This window comes from Amia ocellicauda, chromosome 5 (assembly GCF_036373705.1).
Source record: "Amia ocellicauda isolate fAmiCal2 chromosome 5, fAmiCal2.hap1, whole genome shotgun sequence".
NCBI lineage: Eukaryota > Metazoa > Chordata > Actinopteri > Amiiformes > Amiidae > Amia > Amia ocellicauda.
In genome coordinates this window covers 12,665,981-12,688,089 of record NC_089854.1, presented here as the reverse complement: position 1 = coordinate 12,688,089, position 22,109 = coordinate 12,665,981, and the positions used below count along the sequence as shown (strand labels likewise).

Below are 22,109 nucleotides of genomic sequence, written 5' to 3'. Positions count from 1 at the left end.
TGTATCGGTGCATCCGACACCACCAAGTAGCGCCATAGACTCTCTCATCAGGAGCATGCCCAGACGTTGTCGGGAGAGCATACAGGCACGTGGGGGCCATACACACTACTGAGTCACATTATGAGTTGCCGTGATGAAATTCACGCAAGTTTTCGGTGTGAGTTTGAATCCAGCCCCAATCGGTTGGTGATTTTGGTTTCCATTGACCGTTGTTACATAATTTTCTTCTCAACGAATTATACAATGTATAGTAAAGATTTTGATCTTTAATAGATTTTTTTCATCGATATTCGATGTGTGATTTAAGTGTTCCCTTAATTTTTTTGAGCAGTGTATTTTGTAATCTTTGACCTTTGCTGGGGACATATGGGGCACCTTCTATGTTTTTTGTTTTCTGCTGTTGCCTGATATTTGGAGAGGGTAGCTTTCTGTAGAGACTATTTTTTTTAAATATTATTAATGTGTGTACCCTGCAGGTGAAAGTGATCCTGGGAGAAGATCGGGAGGCCACGGGTGTCCTGCTGAGTATAGATGGGGAGGACGGTATTGTAAGAATGGAGCTGGACGAGCAGCTCAAAATCCTCAATCTTCGCTTCCTGGGCAAGCTAGAAGTGTGACCCGCTCTGTGTGACCCCACAGACAACTCACTCAGAAGTAACTAAATAAGGAAGAAATATTAAGAACATACTTTTCAGTGTGTTAGTTTTTTGTTTGTTTGTTTATTTACCCCTTCAGTTCCCTAACTCTAGAAAAGTGATCTGTAAGACTTTACAAAGGCGAAACAATAAAAGGAAAGGAAAAAATTATGTATGGAGGACTTCATTCCAAGTTGTTTTTTCTCCTTTTTTTCCTGGGGGGGGTGCAGGGACAGACACTTGCTGGAACCAAGTTGTGGGGTAGTAGCCTCCTGCTCTTGAATTGTGTAGTGTCACTGATTGTTTTGTTTTGGCCATTAAAAAAAGTTCCACAACTCAATAAAGCCTGTCAAATGCACTCAGTATGATGTGGTTTTTTCCACCTCCTCTTCCACAAAAAAATGAAAATTCCTTTTTTCTTTTAAAACCTGGATTCTTAGAACAGTGTGTTCATGCCTTATAATAATCCTGTACACTTAAATTAATAGTAGAGACCAATGACTATCAAGTTATTGAGACTCCATCAGTAATTGTATATTAGGGGTTATACTTTTTAAATGTAATTTCTCTACCTTACTCCAAAGTCTGATATTTAGTGTTTATCATAGGCAATGCAGAGAAGCTGAAGGTATTTCCAGGAGGTCACCCATCCAAGTACTGACCAGGCCCTGCCCCATTTAGCTTCTGATATCTGACGAGATCGGGCGCGTTCAGGACGGTGTGGCCGCAAAGCCAGAGAAGCTGAAGGAGGTGTAGAAGGTCATCAATAACCACAGTCCCTGTCCAGCAAGAGATCTTGGCTTTGCTGCTCTCCAGAAGGACAGATCAGTGACACCCAGGGGAGGATGGGGAGGATAGTGAGTAATGCCGTCAGTGGCTGTACAGACTGGCATGGAGCCCTTAAAGGGGAACTCCACCGAAAATCTGGAAGTTAATGAAGAAAATCATAGTCCGCACTGTGCTGTAGCCTTCATGGCAGTGCCTGGAATAAAATATTCATGATTTCTGGTACGTAGAATTAGCTGGACATGAAAAACTCATGCCACAGAATGTTTCTACTTATAGAATAACCTGAGAAATTATGTATTATTGGTTGAGTTCCACTTTAACACAGTAGGTCTCAACCCTACTCCTGGGAACCAACTGACCTACAATCCTACCAAACAAGCTCAGTTACTTAGTTAAATCATGAATTGAACTAATTTGCCTTGTCCGAGCATTTTGATTATTTTAAAACCGTTGAGATTTTGATGCAAATCCTAAGGCTCTTGAATTCTCCAACTTCTTGTGGTTTTAGAATTTGACATGTCCGACAATTAGTCAGATTAAAGGTTTCAATGAAGTAACCGAGGCCTCAGAAGCTACTAAGGTCAGTATGTTTTTTTTGTTCTTGACATTTTTAAAACATTTCCACCTTTCAGTTGGTTTACTTGTTCTGGTGATATAATGAAACTCTGTGACTTATGCCCCGTTTCCACTGGCAGACGCGTCCGTGTTTTGTGGACGGTTAACTTGCTGGTGCTAGACGTTTCCGTAAGCGTCCGTCCCGCCCACTGAGGACATGATTCGCTTTCAGAATTGGAGGTGTGTGTTTGACTTGCAGACACAGGGAAGAGATCAGATGCATTGTTTCGGAAGATATAATCTCAAGTGCCGTGTGCGATCACGAAGAAATTGCAGTTTTATTAACAGCATGGAGTGAAATCCACTTACAGAAACAATGACTGCTTACAGTTAATATCCGAGTGCATTAAAAACTTGGATTTCACAGGACCTGTGCAGTGCCCTGACTAGTTAAAATACAGTGCATCCGGAAAGGCTGTGAATACTTATGTACATGTGCTTTTTTTGTTTTTTATTTTTAATAAATTTGCAAAGATTTCAAACAAACTTCTTTCACGCTGTCATTATGGGGTATTGTTTGTAGAATTTTGAGGAAAATAATGAATTTAATCAATTTTGGAATAAGGCTGTAACATAACAAAATGTGGAAAAAGTGAAGCGCTGTGAATACTTTCCGGATGCACTGTAAACTGAAGGATAATAATCGGATCGTAGCAGCCGATGTTATTAATATTGTATGAACAGCTGGCCGGTGTTTCAGGCTGTGTTGTGTGAATGGTGTGCAGGACAATCCGCAGAGACAGTCAGTGTGAAGGCGAACACGATTCAGTTAATGTGTGTCCATTTACAAGATAAATTAATGAATAAATACAGCAGAGCTGGGTTTCCCTCTAAAACATAAGGACTGGTTTAATAAATGCGTCCATAAACGCCATGACTGAGACGTGCACACTTTAGTTAAATTAAACCTGCTATATTGTAGCCGGATAATTAATCGTTAAACGTGTGTATTTTGTTTCAACTGTGACTTGCCCTGGTTAAGGACATCTGATAAGTAAATTATAAATAATACGGCAAATAGTATTGTTTGCAGTTACAAATCTGTAGTAAGAGTAATAAATTAAGGGAGTTACGCTGTGCCGTTTAAAATACATATATACTAGCCCAAATGATGACGATAATAATAATAACTGCATATTAGCTATTTAGTATTATTGTTGCGCATGGAAACGTATTCTTATGGGGACGTGCTTGTCTGAATATAATGTTGTCTACACACATTTAGCTTTTCCTGATATCTCTTAACAGAAACGTGTAATTTATTATGCTGTTTACAATCATGTAAAGCACAAAGAATAAAACACACAAAAGTCCTCTCCACGTCAGGCTGTGCCGCATCATAGTGTTTCCTGTCTCGGTTTTTAAAACGAAACACAAACCAAACCCACAGTCGCTTCTCCTCCCATCAGAGGGAAGGACATCACAACGGCCTGGTTTTGCAAAAAGAGTTCTGGGACGCATCTGAGGACGGACGCGTCCGGCACGGCACGGATGCTTATGCAAGTAGAACCGAGGCATTAGTTCTTTGTTTCAGTTTTATGGCCTTCCATGTAATTGAATAGATGTTTCCTGATACCCAGTGCTCATCTTTCAGAAGTTGCTGCTTTAAATGATCTGTTCAGGCCTAAAAATCTGGTTCGGCCTGTAATGTCTTTATGTAATGGAACTTCCTCCTTGTGGAAGTGTTCAACTTTAGGATAGCCTTCAAAAAGGTCCAAGCCCTGAAGCTTTCCCTTGAATCTTAAACTGTACTACCATAACTGGAGCTGGCCATGATGTCTGAAATAATCAATTATTCCTGATTACCTGTAATTAAGATTACAATATGTTATATTTGCAAAGAAAACTTGTTACCCAAAGTAGGACCACAGTGCATGAGGTCAGGTAAAATAAAAGTGAACCACTTGGAGACAGATTCTAGATTTAACCCCCCCCCACTTTAGTATTAGAAAGTTTAGTCATAAGGTGTCTCTTCTCGAGACTGGCAGTCTAAATTGTATGGTCCTGTTGAAATTTTATTGTGAAAACAAGGGAGATCAAAAGAAAGGTCATGACAGCATTCGACCTACAATAGCAATGAGTGTGAGATGGTGTACTGCACTGTTATTTAATAGAAATCTGTGTCGGCATGTTTAGTTTGCTTTTGGGTTGTGGGTAGGGTGCGTAGCTAATTTTTATTTGTTAGCTGAAAAAGGATTGCATATTTAAGTACTAGTATCGAAATTGATGGTTTCTGTCCATAGCATCGTGGCAACTGTAGCTGAACAGTATATGGTGTTAATTTCTGCTTTAAGATATTTGTTAGAATACATTTTTGCTATGGGAAATATCTTGCTGTCTGGTTTGATACAGGAAAACCGACATCTTCCTCTTTTTGCCTAGTTCCTGAGATTCCGAGGGGCTCTGCTAGCACTTAAACTAGAGATAAGAGTACAAGGCCAAACACCTCAAAGAGGCCAAACAGTTAGGTTTCTTACTGCCATATCGAAATATTGTGTGATGTTGGCAAAATATGATTTGTTAAAGAGAAACCTTATAACAGAAGGAATAGACAGAGAAAAGAAGAAGAGAAAAGATGAAGACATGAAGAAGAGGAAGAGCAGGAGGAGGAGAGAGAGACACACCTGCTACTGACCTGACCAGACTGACCTAAGCTGCCTGTGAGGAAAAGAGGAGAATAGGGGTAATATCCTATCCTTGCTGTAATCCAGCAGAAGCTTAATATTACTAATGTTCAGTAATATGATTAAATGATCTTGGTTTTCTATTTTTGTCACAAATACATGATTATTGCACATCTGTGAATTGACTGCATCTTCCCTCTAAAAAGAATCTTAAAAGAGAAACCAATTGACCTATGAGATTTCAGTTCAACTATTTATTTTGATTGACTGAAAAAACAAGCATATCAAATTCTCTTACATGCTCATATGCACTGTGGTTCCAGAATCAATAATGATACAATCTCTAAATCCCTGCTCTAGACCTCCTCCAGGGAGAGGAGAATTAATACAATGTATTATCTGCAGTGTGTTTTACTGTAATCTCTGTGGACTACACTGAGCTTGTTATTCTTATTTAACACAAGAAAATGCACATTGGTATAGTATATACACATATGGGTGACATTTAATAATATAACAAAAAGCTAAATGCATAATTTCACTGTCATTTTAAATAGTAAACATGCTTTCTTTAATAAATACACATATTTAAATACATTGTTTCCTTGAAAAGGAACTGTATGATCCAAAGATCTGATTAATTAAGAACAATTAATTTTTAGATTTCAGTATGAAACATTTATATCTCACTATTATTTGAAACAATGTTTTCATGCTTTTCCAGAATTCCTGATAAGGTTTTTCTTGGAGTCCACATGTTGCTTGCTGGTGCTGATAATATGTGGGAAAAAAAATTAAAATATTCAGGATTAAAAATGTATGAAAAAGCTCGTAGTACATGAAGCAACACATATTTCAAGCATTATTCTAGCAATTCTAGCTTTATTACCAGTAACTTTAAATAGTACCATGTATTTTGTGTACACAGTAGTAGGACTTTTTCTTCATTCTGCAAACTATATATTTTTATATACACTCACCTAAAGGATAACACCATACTAATACTGTGTTTGACCCCCTTTCGCCTTCAGAACTGCCTTAATTCTATGTGGCATTGATTCAACAAGGTGCTGAAAGCATTCTTTAGAAATGTTGGCCCATATTGATAGGATAGCATCTTGCAGTTGATGGAGATTTGTGGGATGCACATCCAGGGCACGAAGCTCCCGTTCCACCACATCCCAAAGATGCTCTATTGGGTTGAGATCTGGTGAATGTGGGGGCCAGTTTAGTACAGTGAACTCATTGTCATGTTCAAGAAACCAATTTGAAATGATTCAACCTTTGTGACATGGTGCATTATCCTGCTGGAAGTAGCCATCAGAGGATGGGTACATGGTGGTCATAAAGGGATGGACATGGTAAGAAACAATGCTCAGGTAGGCCGTGGCATTTAAACGATGCCCAATTGGCACTAAGGGGCCTAAAGTGTGCCAAGAAAACATCCCCCACTCCATTACACCACCACCACCAGCCTGCACAGTGGTAACAAGGCATGATGGATCCATGTTCTCATTCTGTTTACGCCAAATTCTGACTCTACCATCTGAATGTCTCAACAGAAATCGAGACTCATCAGACCAGGCAACATTTTTCCAGTCTTCAACTGTCCAATTTTGGTGAGCTTGTGCAAATTGTAGCCTCTTTTTCCTATTTGTAGTGGAGATGAGAGGTACCCGGTGGGGTCTTCTGCTGTTGTAGCCCATCCGCCTCAAGGTTGTACGTGTTGTGGCTTCACAAATGCTTTGCTGCATACCTCGGTTGTAACGAGTGGTTATTTCAGTCAAAGTTGCTCTTCTATCAGCTTGAATCAGTCGGCCCATTCTCCTCTGACCTCTAGCATCAACAAGGCATTTTCGCCCACAGGACTGCCGCATACTGGATGTTTTTCCCTTTTCACACCATTCTTTGTAAACCCTAGAAATGGTTGTGCGTGAAAATCCCAGTAACTGAGCAGATTGTGAAATACTCAGACCGGCCCGTCTGGCACCAACAACCATGCCACGCTCAAAATTGCTTAAATCACCTTTCTTTCCCATTCAGACATTCAGTTTGGAGTTCAGGAGATTGTCTTGACCAGGACCACACCCCTAAATGCATTGAAGCAACTGCCATGTGATTGGTTGGTTAGATAATTGCATTAATGAGAAATTGAACAGGTGTTCCTAATAATCCTTTAGGTGAGTGTAGATTTCAGTACATGGTACAATGCATTATTTGAGAAAGAAGCAGCAGCACACACTGAAAGAGATCAAATATAGATACAATCTTTCATCTAAAATAAATGAGCAGGCAAGCTTGATTTTGGTAAGTTTTGTTAATATATCTAAACAGTAATTGTATTATATATTAGGATCATTATAGTACTGAAAGATTACTAACCTCTGGGCAAACATCTTCTATATTTTCCATTTTGTAATAAAGTATCTTCAATTTCATATTTTTGTGGAATTTTGTAGACATATGTTTAACTCCTTCAGCAAATTTCTTCAGGTTTGAAGTACTGCAGTTTACATTCTGAAAAGGAGAACTAATTTTAGAAATCAATTTAGTTATTAACAGAGTTAATAGCGTGAAGATGAAAAATTGATGAACAAACATGATGTACAACACAGTTATTTTTGTAAGCAAAAACAGGGCACACAAATTGAGTGGAGGAATGCACAATACTCTTTCTTCTTCTCTTTGCTACAGAGATTACTAATATCATCCTGTGTCGAATGAGGTATCTTAAGGTATATCGCGTGAGTGTCAGGGACCATATTGATCGAGTTGCCTGAGTGGTCCCTGCAGTGGTGTGGACCTTTGCGGAGTGGTCTCTGGAGTGGTCCCTGTTCTCCCAACAACTTTGTTGTTTGCAACAACATCTTATGTTGGTTTGTACATGGTGCTTTGATTTGCGAGTTCATTCAGACCATTGAGGAACATTATTTGATTTCATATCGTTGTTTGGTTTTAGTTGTTGTTAGCAGCCTATATTACGTTATGTTTCTGTATGTTGTCGTTTTTTCTTTAAAAAAAATTCCAAAGATAGTATTTTAATTTTTCATTAATAGGCTATTCGTGGCAAATGTATATTATATATTAAGTGCTATAACAAAATCACAATAAATGTGTAGCAGTGCTGATGAGTAAGGGAATGGTTAATAACTAATGACGTTGGAGCTCCTGTATAAAAGGGGAAGGAAACCCCATTCGAGCCTGTGGTAGATAATGCAGGAGGGTTTGGAGACAAAGTAGCGAGCAGTGGGTCTCTTACTTTTTAAAGCTCCCTTGTTGTTTAAAGGTCTGTTTTTAAATATTGGCTGACAAGTGTATTTTAATTTATTAAGGTAGAGAATCACTATTCAAGATCTTCTGGGAAGGACAAAGCGGGTGAGTAAAGGACCAGCTGCACAAACCATTGTAACACCTTCTTGGAACAAGGAAAGTAACAACTTTAGTGTCCCCCATTACTTGTTTTTTATATGACAAATAAAAGAGAACAAAGACCCCGTTCATACTTGAGATTTAGGCCGGCCCCAGGCGTGTGACGCAACTCAAGCCCTACCCCCAGAGACGCGTGTCTGAGAGACACGGAATAAACACAGAATAAACACAGAGTAAACACGGGCACCGACATAGCTACAGCGCTGCAGGACACACAGTATTGTCTCTGTATTGTTTGAATGTCATATCGATCTATAGCCTTAAATGTACTGATACATTTCGCTAGCTCACATCTTTATATACAGTGAGGGAAAAAAGTATTTGATCCCCTTCTGATTTTGTACGTTTGCCCACTGACAAAGAAATGATCAGTGTATCATTTTAATGGTAGGTGTATTTTAACAGTGAGAGACAGAATAACATCAAAAAAATCCAGAAAAACGCATTTCAAAAAAGTTATAAATTGATTTGCATGTTAATGAGGGAAATAAGTATTTGACCCCTTCGACTTAGTACTTGGTGGCAAGTCTAGGCTAAGTAAACTACTCAAAATACTCGGTCGATTAAAATAAAAGTGTGTAGCTGGTAAACTTGCTATTGTTTGTTCTTGTACTAAGTATGATTGAAGTCTGAAATTTAACAGCGTGCATTTTACACGTGGAAATTGCATTGTGAAATTGTGAATGGGACCATAACTTTATTAATTATACGAATTTTGCATTAAAACCATATAAATTAAACCGAAGCAGGTTTCCATTCAAATCAGTGCATTTTAATACGAGACCAGCTATTTACTATGCAATCCGAAATGCGATTATATTGAGCTGAGCAGTACAGTCACAAATGCCAGTGTTAGAGGTGACAGCTGGGACGATGCAGAAATGAAAGCGCTGTTTACAATGTGGATGAAGATACAGTTAAAACAGAAACCGCAGGAGCGCAGCGCTGCTGTCTGATAAAACTATAGACGCGTCACAGAGGCTGCTTTCCATGCATACGATTGCATACTAATGCACACGATTTCTTGTGATTTAAAGCAGATGACCTAATAAATGTGCTTCTCTTTCGGGTGAATTGTATAACAGCACTTTCAGACGTGCAGAACTGAAGATAGACATTTGAAAAGGGAAATATATTAATTAGATTCCCCATTGAACCAACACATGTTTAATTATTTTAGAAAGCTTCGGCTGCAAAGGGTTAAGATTACTTTCAAATTAAATATAGAACCGAACAATAGCCAATCGATATTAATAAGTTGTGATTATAAATACAGCGCATACACCTGTAAGCAAACGTAATGTCCTGCGTCACTGGTTTGTTTGAGAAGATTTGTTTATTCCCGGCATGCATTTCGTTTAGGCCGCCTTTTCACCCACATATGTGACACACTTAGGCCTCCTAAAACCGCAAGTGTGAACGGGGTGTCTGAAAAAAGCCGGCCTAAATTTGAGGCGGCCCAGGGCTGGCCTAATAAGTGTGAACGGGGTCAAAGGAGTGTACTACTCTGGTGTCTTCCTTAATCTGGATTGTTACTGTACCTATACATCCATCCATCCATTTTCAGAAGCGCTTATCCTGGTGAGGGTCGCGGGGAAGCCAGAGCCGATCCTGGCAGGTATAGGGTGCAGGGCAGGAATACACCTAGGATGGGACGCCAGTCCATCGCTGGGCCACACACACACGGCAATTTAGAGTGACCAATCAACCTGACCCGCATGTCTTAGAACATGCAAACTCTACACATGGTTAATTATATTTATATTTATGAACAATGACAACAGTAATAAATACGTTAATTAATCAACTAACACAAACAGGTATTTTTTCCTTAGTGTTCTAAACAAGTAGTAAATGCATAACATTTGTTTACAATGTTTGTGTGTGGTCACGTTTCTCTGGTCCTTAGCGTGATCTTGAGTGTTGTAACTGCGGCACTGTTGTGTGTTCCCCTGTTATGATCTCTGTTGTGATTCTGAGTGGTCCACACTACGATGCACTGTACACTGTGCTTTGTAGTTTGAGTTAGCTCAGACCATTATGTAATCTGTTATTACTTTTTGCTTGTGTAGTTCTTGTTATTTATTTTGTATTATTATTTTGCACTTTTTGTGGATCTCAAGATTTGTTGTTTGATTGTCAGCTTGTTTTCTAACACGAGATGTATCTCTCTATTTACGTATTTGTCTTCTGTTATGTGTGTAGCCTATTTATTTGTTCCTTCAATACTACTGGATTTATAGTTGAAGAATCCCCCTTGTAGGGTTAATAAGTGAACATTTTGAATTTATGTGTACGTGGTGTCCTGTTCCCCGAGTGTATAAGTATGGGACAGAAGACTACGCCACTCCTCATCTTAAGAGAAGGAGAGCTCAACCACTCTTTACCTCCCTGCGCGGGCCCATTTCAGGATCACGGCACACCACACAGACTCAATAATTACCACAATGCTAAAACCTACTCTAAGTTAAAATACCTTTAATAATCCAAGCATAAAACAATATAATTCTATGTGAAATATATGGTTGATCTGTCCAATTATTTCTTTCCTAGTGTGAATAACACCTACTCTACTCTTCTGGTTTCTTGGTCTCCAAGTTGGAGTGTGTTGTAATACAATTCAGTCTTTGCAACTATAATTCTAAAAATCAATCCAAGACTTGTCTTCCTCCCTTTTCTCTTCACAGGACTCTAGAACAAAACAGACAACTGAAGAGGAGAAGAAATTGCGGGTAAGTAGAAAGGATTGTTAGTATAATTGGCTGCACGTCGGTATGCCTCATGCAACTGCAGATGGTGCCGGCCACCCACCCCTCTAATGTCTGGGGCGCCTCAGGCACCAAGGCCCCATATCCGCCTGGCCTGCCTGCCAAACATCAAAAAGAAAGCCGGTAGATTCATGGATGACATTATTGTAGGCGTGAACCAATTCAGGCAAATTTTCGGGCCACTGCAGGTGCTCTGCCTTGCCAAGCGAATCAAGCAGGGAGAGCAGGGTCTGGTTTACCCTCTCCCCGGTCACTGTGCAGTCGTTCAGGACACCCAAATGGCTGGATAATGGCTGTCCATAACACCTTAACAGTAGTGGGAGCAGTCTGACCCTTCACTGGAACAACCCAAACGAAACAGGAGAATAGATCAACCATCACAAGGATGTATGGATAATCATTGCCAGTACCCACTGGCCAAGTCAAGGGTAGAGTACCACAAAGCCACGGTCAGGCTAGGTAGCAACTTGTCAATTCAATAGGGAGCAGATAGGCATCTTTATGGGTTTCCGCGTTGAGCCTAGTCCACACAGAACCTCAAGGATCCATCCTTTTTCTTTACAACCACCATGGGTGCCACCCAGGGACTACTGCTTTCAGTTATAACACCCTGGTCCCTCATCCGATGGATCAGCCCTCACGATTCCTGATACATCTCCAGGGGCACCGGTTGATAACATTCTCTTGAGGGTGGGGCCGTCCCGGTGGGGATATTATGATAAACCACAAATGTTTAAACACTTTAAACTTCCCAAAATCCATCACTGTAATAGAGCCTCCAGGAATGCCCACTGGTGATTCAACAGGGTGGGCATTTCCCTGGGCCACTGGACTACAGCTCCCACCAGGGAGAACTGGACCAGACAGACATCACCTGCTACCACCCCCGGTGACTCATACTGCAGCACGATGTCATGCTCAATATAGATCTCCAAAGGATCCATCGGAGTCACTCGGGCCAATGGCCGGTGCTGCGGGATGTCTACGGGATAGGGGCACAGATTTAACAATTTCAGCAACACCCAACCCTGATGCACCCATGCAATGGCCCAGGCCACTTGCCACTTGTGCTCTCAGTTTAAGATTTAAAGTTTCAATAAGATTCCTTGTCTTATTTATATCCTAGGATATATTTATATTCAGTTCTAACTAGTTTAATTCAGTATAATAAAGAAAAGGATAGAGGTTTAATTGGATTGTAAGAGTTTGCAGACCCAGTATGCCTTAAAAAATAGCATTATAATAATACTGACATCTAGTGGAAGTGCTAATAGAATGCTATGAGAACCTCTATTTTATTTCCAATCCACGTGGAGCAAACATTTATTTTAACTTGCGTACATTTTCCTAAATAAACAGACTTCAAAAATATCTTGTTCCATTCCATATCTCTAATATTCAAACGTAAGCTACACTGTAATTTCTTCTGTGTTTGATTTCTTATTTCTTTAGTATATTTTCTACCTTGTAATGAAACTCTTCTTAAGGATATACATTAACACGAACAGCAAAAGATACACACATTTCACATTTAGTACTAAAGGGACTAGCAGAATTAAAATCAATCAAATCACCTGGGCCAGATGGGATATTTCCAACAGTACTTATTTTTAGGGAAATTATTTATAGGCCGCTAACTCAATTATTCCAAATGACACTTAGAACAGGGGATGTGCCAACTGACTGGAAGACAGCAAATGTCATACCAATCCACAAGAAAGGGGACAAAACTGAGCCAGGAAATTACAGACCAATCAGTCTCACCTGCATCACCTGTAAAATGTTGGAAAAAATGATTAGACAGAAAATAGATCTTAATGAAAACCATATTCTTGGAGATAGTCGACATGGGTTTAGACGAGGCAGATCATGTCTTACTAATTTATTAGAATTTTTTGAACATGCAACTGCATGTGAAAGCATATGATATGATATACTTAGATTTTCTTACTTAGATAAGTTGTAGGCATTCAGGGTAATGTAAGTAGATGGATTATGAACTGGTTGATGTATAGGAAACAGAGGGCGTCGATTAGAGGAGTCGCTTCTAACTGGAGTGAGGTTGTTAGTGGAGTTCCACAGGGATCAGTACTAGGGCCTTTGCTGTTTCTAATCTATATTAATGATCTGGACTCTGGGATAGTTAGCAAACTTGTCAAATTTGCAGATGATACTAAAATAGGTGGCTCAGCAGATACAATCTCAGCAGCACAGGCTATTCAAAGGGACTTAGATAATATTCAGTTGTGGGCCGACACCTGGCAGATGAAATTCAATGTGGACAAGTGCAAGGTATTATATGCAGGTGACAAAAATGTCCACTATAATTACACTATGGGAGGAATAGAACTAGATGAAGTAACGCATGAGAAAGACCTAGGAGTCTATGTGGACTCCTCACTTTCTCCATCCAAACAATGTGGGGAAGCAATAAAAAAGGCAAACACAATGTTAGGGTATATTGTCAAAAATGTAGAATTGAGAACAAGGGCAGTAATGTTCAGACTGTACAATGCACTAGTTAGAGCTCATCTGGATACTGTGTACAGTTCTGGACTCCACACTTCAAGAAAGATATCGCTGCTCTAGAGGCAGTTCAAGGAGCAACCAGACTTATTCCAGGTCTGAAGGGAAAGTCCTACTCGGAGAGACTGAGGGAACTGAACCTTTTCACCCTGGAACAGAGGAGACTACGCGGGGACTTGATTCAAGTCTTCAAAATCATGAAAGGCATCGACCACATCAAAGCAGAGGAGCTTTTCCAGATCAGCAGGGACACACGCACCCGGGGACACAAATGGAAATTGGGCTTCAAGGCATTCAAGACAGAAAACAGGAGACACTTCTTTACACAGAGAGTCGTCACAATCTGGAATAAACTACCCAGCAATGTGGTAGAAGCTGAAAATTTGGGAACATTTAAAAACAGACTGGATAGGATCCTTGGATCACTCAGTTATTAATGGACCCCAAACGAACACGATGGGTCGAATGGCCTCCTCTCGTTTGTAAACTTTCTTATGTTCTTATGTAAATAGAAGATCAATTTAAAAATCTCTGATGCAGTAGTGAGTGAATTTTAAGCTCGACACAGGTTTTGAGAGAAGCTGATCTGATGCTTGATGGAGCAAATGTGATTCCACTATTGCCCCGTTTCCACTGGCGGACGCGTCCGGACGCTTAAACGGGTGTTTCCACTGGCTAAGCGTCCGGACACGTCCGTGTTTTGTGGACGGTTAACTTGCTGGTGCTAGACGTTTCCGTAAGCGTCCGTCCCGCCCACTGAGGACATGATTCGCTTTCAGAATTGAAGGTGTGTGCTTGACTTGAGACACAGTGAGGAGATCAGATGCATTGTATCGGAAGATATAATCTCAAGTGCCGTGTGCGATCACGAAGAAATTACAAGTTTATTAGCAGCATGGAGTGAAATCCACGTACAGAGACAATGACTGCTTACAGTTAATATCCGAGTGCATTAAAAATTTCACAGGACCGGTGCAGTGCCCTGACTAGTTAAAATAAACTGAAGGATAATAATCGGATCGTAGTAGCCTATATTCTTAATATTTTTTGAATAACTGGCCGGTGTTTCAGGCTGTGTTGTGTGAATGGTGTGCAGGACAATCCGCAGACAGTCAGTGTGAAGGCGAACACGTTTAGTTAACGCGTCCATTTACAATTTAAATTAATGAATAAATTAATACAGCAGATCTGGGTTCCCTCTAAAACATTAAGGACTGGTTTAATAAATGCGTCCATAAATGCCATGACTGAGACGTGCACACTTTAGTTAAATTATAACCTGCTATATTGTAGCTGGATGAGTAATCGTGAAACGAGTGTATGTTGTTCCATCTGTAACTTGCCCGGGTTAAGGACGTCTGATAAGTAAATTATAAATAATACGGCAAAAAGTATCGTTTGCAGTTACAAATCTGTAGTAAGAGTAATAAGTTATAGGAGTCACGCTGTGCCGTTTAAAATACATATATACTAGCACAAATGATGACGATAATAATAACAATACATATTCGCTATTTAGTATTATTGTTGCACATGGAAGCGTATTCTTATGTGAACATGCTTGTCTGAATATAATGTTGTCTCTACACGTTTAGCTCTTCCTAATATCTCTGAACAGAAACGTGTATTTATTATGCTGTTTACAATCATGTAAAGCACAAATAATAAAACAGACACAAAAGTCCTCTCTACGTCAGGCTGTATCGGACGCCTCCGGCAAGGCATGGCACGACACGGACGCGTAAGCCAGTGGAACCGAGGCATAAGTTTGTTCCACAAAATAAGTAGAGACAAATAGTTGGAGAAAGTAAAAGTATCTACTTATACGGAGGGAGAAATAAAGGTTGAAGGCAAGTGCACACTCAGAGTGAACTACAAGGATCAATGCCAAAATCTGCAATTCCTATTTGTGAAAACCAATGCAAAACCCATATTAGGAATAAAAGCTTGCGAAAATCTGAAAGTAAGACAGAGAATAATGGCTGTATCCAACAATAATATACTGATTGAGGATGAGGATTTTTTAAAGGTATTGGCAGCCTGGAAGGGGAACATTCAATCAAAATAGATTAACCATTACACCCAAAATACATCCACCCAAAAAAGGTCCTGTTATGCTGGGAATTAGACAGAATGGAGAAACTTCAAGTCATCAGGAAAATTGAAGAACCAACAAAGTGGGTTAATCCAATAGTAATAGTGGAAAAAGCTGACGAGAGTTTGAGAGTTTGCCTCGATCCCAGAGATCTTAAGGCTGTTTAGAAAGAACACTATCAGCTGCCCACAGTTAAAGAGATCTCCTGTAAGTTGGCAGATGCCAAATACTTTTCAGTCCTGGATGCAAGTTCAGGTTTCAGTTAACTCATGTTGGATTATTATTTTTATTATTTTTTATTTCTTGGCAGATGCCCTTATCCAGGGTGATAAAAAGTGCAAGAATACAGTTAAGTACAAGGCATCAAACATTATAAATTCAAATGTACATTATACAAAGCAATTCAAAGTAAAATACATTTTACAACTTCCAATTTACACAGGTAAGTACAGTGAGTGAGGTCATACATCCTGGAAAGTAAAAGTTAAGTGCTGTCAAGATGTAAGGTCACAGTTAAGGGCTACGGGAAAGGGAGCAAGGAGGAAATCAATCAATAATACAAGTATTGGTAAAGCAAGAAGCATGATAAAATGCTGTGAAGTGCAATCTAACGGGGAGTAAAAGGACTAATATTACAATAACTGTCTGAAAAGATGTGTCCTGGGTAAGCGCCACAAGGTCAAGGACTCTGCTGTTTTGACTTCAATGGGAAGGTTGTTCCACCACTTAGGGGCCAGGGATGAGAAGGAGCGGCTCTGGAGGAAGGAGAGTGGAGAGGAGGCAGAGTTAGTCTTCTGGCACTGGAGGAGCGCAGTGGTCTGGAGGGGATGTATGGAGAGACGAGGGACTGAAGTTAGCTTGGTGCAGTGTGGTCGAGACAGCGGTAGGTGAGGGTCAATGTCTTGAACTGAATGCGTGCCGGTATCAGGAGCCAGTGGAGGAAGCAGAGCAGTGGAGTAGCTTGTGTGAATCGGGGCAGAGAGAATACTACTCGAGCTGCAGAGTTCTGGATGAGCTGGAGTGGGCGGGTAGTAGTTGCAGGCAGGCTGGCCAGGAGGGAGTTGCAGTAGTGCAGGCGGGAGAGGACCAGGGACTGGACGAGCAGCTGCGTCGATTAGTCGGTGAGGAAGGGACGGTTTTTTATCGGAAGAAGAAGGAGAGTGTGGTGGATTCCAAGGGGGTCAAGATTGAGAGATCAGCAGAAGGTGAGGAAGAGTGGGGGGAAAAACAGGAGATCTGATTTGGAGAGGTTGAGCTTGAGGTGGTGCACCCAGGTGGAGATAGCAGACAAGCAGGAAGAGATGCGAGAGGGGATGAGAGGGTCAGAAGAAGAAAAAGACAGGAAGATCTGGGCATCATCGGCGTAGAAGTGGTAAGAGAAACCATGGGATGCGATGAGGGGGCTCAGGGAGCGAGTGTAGAGCGAGAACAGGAGCGGGCCCAGGACAGAGCCTTGGGGAACACCTGTGAGGAGGAATGAGGAATGAGAAGATGAGGAACCTCGCCATGTCACTTGGTAGGAGCGGTCGCTAAGGTAGGAGGAGAACCAGGTGAGAGCAGTCCCAGAGATTCCAAGGTCAGCGAGGCAGGAGAGGAGGATGGAGTGATTGACAGTGTCAAATGCTGCGGAGAGGTCAAGGAGAATGAGGACTGAGGAGAGGGAGGCCGCCCAAGCACAGCTGAGGGAGTCAGTGACTGCCAGGATAGCAGTCTCAGTGGAGTGAGCTGTGCGGAAGCCGGATTGCAGAGGATCAAGGAGTGAGTGTTGGGACAGAAAGGCAGAGAGCTGACGGTGGACCGCCCGCTCGAGAGTCTTTGAGCGGAAGGGGAGTAGGGAGACAGGGCGGAAGTTCTGAGGAGAGGTGGGTCAAGGGTTGGTTTCTTGAGGAGTGGGATGACAGCAGCTTGTTTAAATGCAGAGGGGAAACAGACAGAGAGGAGTGAGGAGTGGACAGGACTGGGGGTTTGGTCAACTTGTAAATGGTTGTGTGGATATTATTACATGTGTGAGTTGACTTGTGAGTCCCTTACCCCTCTGGTGTGCACTTTATCACTCTCACCCTGGATTTGTCAGAAGGAGCCTGGCACAGCCCCCCTGCCTCTGCCCTCTATGTGGGACTCTCTCAGTGTACAGTTCTACATGGTCTAATAAGAGCATGTGAGCAGATGAATGAATGAATGAATGAATGAGTAAATAAATAAATGGTTTGGTTCAGAGTGATATTTTGCATTCAACCGGTTTAGCACAGTAAGTACTACAATATGTATTTTAGTTTGTTTAACTCATCATCAATTTGATTAAATCAAGTGTTTATGAAAACATTACACTATATTTGTCATCATCAAATTGGGTACAACACAAATCTGACTTTCCCTGCACCACTATATTTGTATTGTGTTTCTCAATTTCAATTTTACAGTCACTCATTTCATACAATAGTTGCCATGACTTTAAGCTTATAATGTTATATATACAACAACAATAATAAAAATAAGTTATTAAAACTGGGGTATAATTAAGCTAATGTATTTTATAATTAAGCTTTTATGGGTGAAAATGGTGTTTCACAAATGGCACAATGCATGGTTCCATGCTGTGGAACCTCTAGGATCCCTACCATAGAACTTAATAAAATTGTTCAATATGTAACCTTTTGGAGGGCAATACATGAAGCGAGCCACAAACACATTTTTGGACTCATCATTTATTGTAAGAGTGTATGGGAATACTTGAACTTCTGGGAACAACTCCAAGTACTGGACAGTATCTGACTGGCCATCTGGAGCACAAGGACAATTAAATATATTGTATATTAAATATTATTTCCCGGTCCTGGCCATTAGAAAAAAAAGTTTTTAAAAGGGGGGGCTGTTTTCATCTCTCCCTCTGTGCAGTGCCTGCAGCCCTTAGCTATGTTATGATGAAATACATTAGGGACATAATTAACCCTGTGGTACATTTCTTAGCAGACGCCCAAAACAAGGTCAACTATACCTGACGAACAGTATAAAATAAACGAATTACCATGGGCTCAGTGCAATATAATAGGTGCAATTAATGTGAGTTAAGCTCTCTGAGCTCTCTGAGTCAATAGTGACTTGGCACAAAGGCTGTAATTTTTTCATTCTATATAAAGTATAGGGCCTGATCAGTATATGAAATGAGCCAACAGAACCTACACTTCTAATTTTATTTCCCTTCAAAGTATTTACAGTCAATAGTGTCATCATATGTATTCAGGCAACGTGTTGTGTTACGTTTTTCTCTCTGCACATCCCAATAATCCCTTTTTACATTTGTGTTTAGTCTCTTTAATGCCAACAGTTTTCACAAGCCAAAACATCTAAAAGGACCCAGGTCCCGTATCTCTCCTCTAGTATGGTGTGGTGCCTATTAAGCACTTACTTCAGATAAAAAAATGAAAACCCTTCCCAGGTACCAGATCTGAAAATATGGATAATAATGTTTTAACACTTGAAATTGCTTTAAAATTTAAATATATGATTAATTAAAAAAAAAAGAACCAGAATGTGTTTTTCATTAAATCTTTACGCTCCAGTGTACTAAATATCCATGTTCAGTAAATAGATAAAAACTAAAAACAAAGAAAACAATGCAAATGCAATATAAATAATGTTTTAGTTTACAATATTATACTTTATAATAAATAATGAACTTTTGTAATAATAAAAACAATACACTTAAGTGCAATTAAACATACTTAACAAAACACAAACACCCTTACAAATATCGCACACTGGAACTCATATGAACATAATAAACAATACACTGAAACGCTATAATAATAATAAACAATGAACCGTAATTATCAAATAAAACTCAATCACTATTAAAAATCTGTGCTATTATGAGGGGCCGTTCAATTCAAAATTAACAGAAAAAAAAAAATCATATACCAAAATGGATACAGCATGTAGTAGAAAAAAAAAAATCATATACCAAAGTGGATATATCATATAGTAGAAAAAATAATTCATATACCAAAGTGGATATATCATATAGCAGAAAAACAAAAAATCATATATCATATAGTAGAAAAAAGAATTAATATACCAAAGTGGATATATCATATAGCAGAAAAACAAAAAATCATATAGTAGAAAATATAAATCACATACCAAAGTGCATATATCATATACAGTGGGGGAAAATAGTATTTGATCCCCTGCTGATTTTGTATGTTTGCCCACTGACAAAGAAATGATCAGTCTATAATTTTAATGGTAGGTGTATTTTAACAGTGAGAGACAGAATAACAACAAAAAAATCCAGAAAAACGCATTTCAAAAAAGTTATAAATTGATTTGCATGTTAATGAGGGAAATAAGTATTTGACCCCTTCGACTTAGTACTTGGTGGCAAAACCCTTGTTGGCAATCACAGAGGTCAGACGTTTCTTGTAGTTGGCCACCAGATTTGCACACATCTCAAGAGGGATTTTGTCCCACTCCTCTTTGCAGATCCTCTCCAAGTCATTAAGGTTTCGAGGCTGATGTTTGGCAACTCGAACCTTCAGCTCCCTCCACAGATTTTCTATGGGATTAAGATCTGGAGACTGGCTAGGCCACTCCAGGACCTTAATGTGCTTCTTCTTGAGCCACTCCTTTGTTGCCTTGGCTGTGTGTTTTGGGTCATTGTCATGCTGGAATACCCATCCACGACCCATTTTCAATGCCCTGGCTGAGGGAAGGAGGTTCTCACCCAAGATTTGACAGTATATGGCCCCGTCCATCGTCCCTTTCATGCGGTGCAGTTGTCCTGTCCCCTTAGCAGAAAAACACCCCCAAAGCATAATGTTTCCACCTCCATATTTGACGGTGGGGATGGTGTTCTTGGGGTCATAGGCAGCATTCCTCCTTCTCCAAACACGGCGAGTTGAGTTGATGCCAAAGAGCTCGATTTTGGTCTCATCTGACCACAACACTTTCACCTAGTTCTCCTCTTAATCATTCAGATGTTGGCAAACTTCAGACGGACCTGTACATGTACTTTCTTGAGCAGGGGGACCTTGCGGGCGCTGCAGGATTTCAGTCCTTCACGGCGTAGTGTGTTACCAATTGTTTTCTTGGTGACTATGGTCCCAGCTGCCTTGAGATCATTAACAAGATCCTCCCGTGTAGTTCTGGGCTGATTCCTCACCGTTCTCATGATCATTGAAACTCCACGAGGTGAGATCTTGCATGGAGCCCCAGACCGAGGGAGACTGACAGTTATTTTATGTTTCTTCCTTTTGCGAATAATCGCACAAACTCTTGTCACCTTCTCACCAAGCTGCTTGGCGATGGTCTTGTAGCCCATTCCAGCCTTGTGTAGGTCTACAATCTTGTCCCTGACATCCTTGGACAGCTCTTTGGTCTTGGCCATGGTGGAGAGTTTGGAATCTGATTGATTGATTGCTTCTGTGGACAGGTGTCTTTTATACAGGTAACGAGCTGAGATTAGGAGCACTCCCTTTAAGAGAGTGCTCCTAATCTCAGCTCGTTACCTGTATAAAAGACACCTGGGAGCCAGAAATCTTGCTGATTGATAGGGGATCAAATACTTATTTCCCTCATTAACATGCAAGTCAATTTAAAACTTTTTTGAAATGCATTTTTCTGGATTTGTTTGCTGTTATTCTGTCTCTCACTGTTAAAATACACCTACCATTAAAGTTATAGACTGATAATTTCTTTGTCAGTGGGCAAACATACAAAATCAGCAGGGGATCAAATACTTTTTTCCCTCACTGTACCAAAGTGGATATATCATATACCAGAAAAAATATTTCACATTTCAGAAAAAAAATGTATACCAAAGTGACGTGGTGGAGATGTTGGTTGGACATGAACAGTGCGCCCAGGTGGTTAGCGATGAGAGGATCCTTCACAGGTCACAGGCATTAGACCCAGATGAGGGAGACATCGATGCGGACATTTTGCGCAGGTATTCATCATTAATTAAAGTGTACATGTGTATACTCTGAGGCTAGTGTATACGTTGCTCGCTATGTTTTATTGTATGCTGTACTTTATTATTAATAGGCTATGCTTTTATCATGTTGGTGTTTTCAGAAGAAGAATTAAAGACAGATGATGGGAAGTCTAGTGCATTGTGTTCATTTCATGATACGGATACACCATTCAATACAGACCAGCTGTGTCAACGCGACATTAATCCCATTATAATTGTTCCTTCTACTTTGATCCCGTTAAACACAGGGATATATATTCCAAAAATTTAATAAAAACAATCTGTACATAAGAAATAACACCCACACATCAGGACCCGCAACACTGCACTCACAGCGCTATTCACCAGCAGACACTTCATTGACAGTTTGATCAAAATACGTATTATTATTATTATTAATTTTATTTCTTGGCAGATGCCCTTATCCAGGGTGACTTCCAACATAAGTGCAAAAATACAGTTGTAGCGTTATGTTGGGTGTATTTGGATAAGAGCATTTGGGCTCTGAGCTGAACCACTGATCTAAAGAAGACCTCTCCCCCCCCAAAGTTATCAGATTTCCTTAACTCATCAGCTTGGAACTGGTTTACATCAAAGTGACAGTTTTGGGGAGGATGGCACCAAGAAGAGGCCAAATAGTTTGGAATTCTGCTA

General features: G+C 40.2%; 1 protein-coding gene and 1 long non-coding RNA gene across 2 annotated transcripts in view; one reads left to right on the top strand and one right to left on the bottom strand.

Moving 5' to 3' along the window:
• supt5h (SPT5 homolog, DSIF elongation factor subunit) overlaps positions 1–993 on the top strand; it is a 67,930-nt gene extending 66,937 nt beyond the window's left edge. The window contains exon 31 of the mRNA XM_066703878.1: positions 477–993. Within this exon, the coding sequence (XP_066559975.1) occupies positions 477–617 (141 nt within the window). The 3' untranslated portion in view covers positions 618–993. The remainder of the gene's footprint in view (positions 1–476) is intronic.
• Positions 994–5,234: 4,241 nt separating this feature from the next.
• The window catches only part of LOC136750556 (uncharacterized), a 30,339-nt gene continuing 13,464 nt past the window's right edge, over positions 5,235–22,109 (bottom strand). The window contains exons 2-3 of the long non-coding RNA XR_010816892.1: positions 7,046–7,180; positions 5,235–5,434 (exon numbers count right to left, since the gene is read on the bottom strand). This is a non-coding gene — a long non-coding RNA (uncharacterized LOC136750556). The remainder of the gene's footprint in view (positions 5,435–7,045; positions 7,181–22,109) is intronic.